Source organism: Muscardinus avellanarius, assembly GCF_963383645.1.
Source record: "Muscardinus avellanarius genome assembly, chromosome: 1".
In the NCBI taxonomy this organism is placed as follows: domain Eukaryota; kingdom Metazoa; phylum Chordata; class Mammalia; order Rodentia; family Gliridae; genus Muscardinus; species Muscardinus avellanarius.
In genome coordinates, this window is record NC_137786.1 from 124,408,258 (window position 1) to 124,411,593 (window position 3,336).

The 3,336-nt window shown below is 38.0% G+C and overlaps 1 protein-coding gene across 1 annotated transcript; it reads right to left on the minus strand.

The window, feature by feature from the left end:
- Nucleotides 1–1,135: 1,135 nt before the first annotated feature.
- LOC308271949 (olfactory receptor 8D1) lies at nt 1,136–2,062 on the minus strand (the record flags this gene model as incomplete). Its single annotated transcript, XM_080708646.1, has 1 exon — nt 1,136–2,062. The coding sequence occupies one exon, from the start codon at nt 2,060–2,062 to the stop codon at nt 1,136–1,138; it is 927 nt and encodes a 308-aa protein (XP_080564772.1).
- Between the last annotated feature and the right edge of the window lie 1,274 nt (nt 2,063–3,336).

Consider the following 3,336-nt stretch of genomic DNA (forward strand, 5'->3'; position numbering starts at 1 on the left):
TGTGTCAATTACCTTACTAAATTCTTGTTGTTAGTTTCATTATCTCTAGAGATTTCAGTTAGGTTATTACATCATCTGGAATTAAAGATTTTTTTCTTTTTTCCTAATACTTATGATCCTAGCTGGCTTCCCATGTTTAATTGCATAGACTAACAATTTTAGTATAATAATAAATTATGATGGAGTGAAGCTCCATTTGTTCTGGATCACAGCAGAAAGACTTTGGGGTCAACACAAAAACTGATATAAGAAAATTTTGAATATACTGAATAGAAAAAAATAGTAAAAGTGTATTGAGTAAGACCTGCTGTCTAAAATTGCATTCTTGGTCTGTAATTAGTTTTTCTGTGTTTTTCTTTTTTTTTTTCCTGCTGGTATGTTTGTCTTGTTCTTTCAAGAATTCATGGGAGATATCTAGATCAAGTTCCACGTCTCTTAGCATATATATAATGGAGAACACAGATCTTCTCACATAGCATGTATTCAACAAGTAAGCACAAAAAAGAATGAGAATAATGTTGGAAAAATTCTTTTTTTTTTTAAACAGTATTGTTGAAGGAACCCAGGAGCATTCTACCCCTGAGATACATTCCTATCCCTATTTTTAAATCTTTATTTTGAAACAGAGTCTTACTGAGTTGTAAGGGACTTTATTAAGTAGTCGAGGCTCTCTGAAAACCACAATCCTCCTGTCTCAGCTTCCCAAATGCTGAGATTTCTAGTATGCACCACCACACCCAGCTTGAATAAAAAAAACAAAACAAAAAAAAACAAAACAAAAAAAAACTAATTCTTATTCCTTTTCTATCACAGAAAAAAAATTCCTAAACTTCAGATTGTCTGTCAAAAGATAAAAATACTGAAACCCGCTTTACAATTTTTTTGTTTTATTGAGAACATTAAATCAAATGTATATTGAAAAGCATATTTTGAAATCTAGATATTGGGGCTGAGAATGTCACTCAATGGTAGAGCACTTGCCTAGCATCCAGGAGGCCCTAGGTTTGATTCCTGACACCAAAAATAAATGTGGAGATATATACAACAATGATATAACAAAGAAACATGAGCCAAAGGAATGTATTTGCACTGGAACTATTAATTTCTCTCATCTATAAATCTCCAGAAAGAAGATTCATTTCCCCACCAACAGCTTCCTCAATGCTTTCTTCACGTCCTTGTTCCTCAGGCTGTATATCAAAGGGTTCAGCATGGGGATCACTGTGGTGTAAAACACAGAGGACACTTTCTCCTGGCTCAAAGAGTCACTTGAAGGAGGCTTGAAATACATGAAGGTGATCGACCCAAACAAGATACCCACAGCCATGAGGTGAGAGCTGCAAGTTCCAAAAGCTTTAGACCGGCCCTCTGAGGACCGGATGCGAAGGATGCTGAAGAAGATGAAGGCATAGGAGATGGCAACAGCGAGGGTTGGCACCAAGGTGTTGAAACCCGCAATGACAAAAAGTAGAAGCTCGTTGAGGTGTGTGCTGGAGCAGGAGAGACTGAGGAGGGGAAGGATATCGCAGAAGTAATGATTGATGACGTGGGACTTGCAGAAGGTCAGTTTCATCATGGCGCTCGTATGAGCCAAGGCAGACAGAAGGCCCAGGAAGAAGGAAGCCAGCACCAGCAGGAAGCAGAGCCAAGAGGACATGATCACGTTATAAAGCAGTGGGCGACAGATAGCAACATAGCGGTCATAGGCCATGGCAGTCAGGAGGTAACCCTCAGCCACCACGAAGAGCACAAAGAGAAAGAGCTGGGCCATGCACTCAGAATAAAGAATCATATTCTTCTTTCCTAGGAAGTTCACTAGCATTTTGGGGGTAATGATAGTAGAATAGCAGAGATCGATGAAGGACAAGCTGCTGAGAAAATAGTACATGGGGGTGTGCAGCAGAGGGCTGAGTGCAATCAGGGCAACCATACCTAGGTTCCCCACCACTGTCACCATGAAGACTCCCAGGAACAGGAGGAAGAGGGGCAGCTGCAGCTCTGGCCACTGAGTTAAGCCCACCAAGACAAACATGGCTGCTACAGAATGATTTCCTGTAGCCATTCTCTGCAGATATCTGTGAAAATGAAAAAGAAGAATTACATTAAAAAGGACTTTTATTCCTCTTCTGAGTGAAAACAAACATGCCCAAGGGAAGTTAACAAGAACAGATAGACTCAGGTTATAGTTTTATCATTTCTGATCTGGAAAACTATTTCCTATCTTCCTCAACCACCCTGGACCTCTTCCAACATGAAAAAGAAATCATTAGCAATTAGAGAAATGTAAAGCACAACTACACTGAGATTCCATCTAACCTCAATTAGAATGGACAATTAACAATACATGTTGGTGAGATGTGAGGAACTAGGAATTAATTCTACACTGTTGGTGGGATTGCAAATTGATGCAGCTACTCTGGAGATCAGCGTGGAGATTCTTCAGAAAATTAAAAATTAATCCATCATATGATCTAGTTGTAACACTCCTGAGTAACTTTTCAAAGGGACCAAAATCAGAGTATTATAGTAATATATACATATCCATGTTTATAGCAGCACAATTCACAATAGACAAATTATGAAACCAAACTAGATGTTCATTAACATATGGATGAATTACAATATTATGGGATATAGACACAATGCAATTCTACTCAGCATAAAAGAAGAATAAAATATATCATTTGCAGAAAAATGGATAGGCCTGAAGAACATTATGTTAAGTGAAATTAGTCAGTCACAGAAAGTGAAGGGTTAGTTGTTTTCTCTCATATGTGGAAGCTAGGGAGTAATTAAGATACCAGAGAGACTTCAGATAATGGAGGAGAAACTCCAGTGGAGCCAGGGAGATGATTTAGCGGAATCAGGTGAGGGAGGAACCATGAAGGAATCACTTCCATTGAAATTATGTGCATACATGAGAATACTAATGTATGGGGAAGGGGAAGTGGGGAGGAAGCCAGGGGAAAGCTCACCAATTGCTGTGAGCATCTATGTTACTATCAATATGAACTACATTATGATGTAAGACTCTAATGTACCAAGTATATAAAAACTAATATAAAATAAATATAATATAAATATGTATTATATATAAAATATAATATAAAAACTAATTCATAATTTAGATCACAAAAGAAGTGTTCATGGACTTAGAAGGTAAATACCTTCTGCATTTGACAGCAAAATGAAAATCATGCTGTCTGGGAGAATCGTTGACAGCCATTTGCTGACAGTTAAATGGTAGACACAATGAGGGCTGATTCTAACCACTATTTCAATGTCCTTCATTCTCTCATACTCCAAGGCTATGCAGCCATGTTCCAGAACATCAGT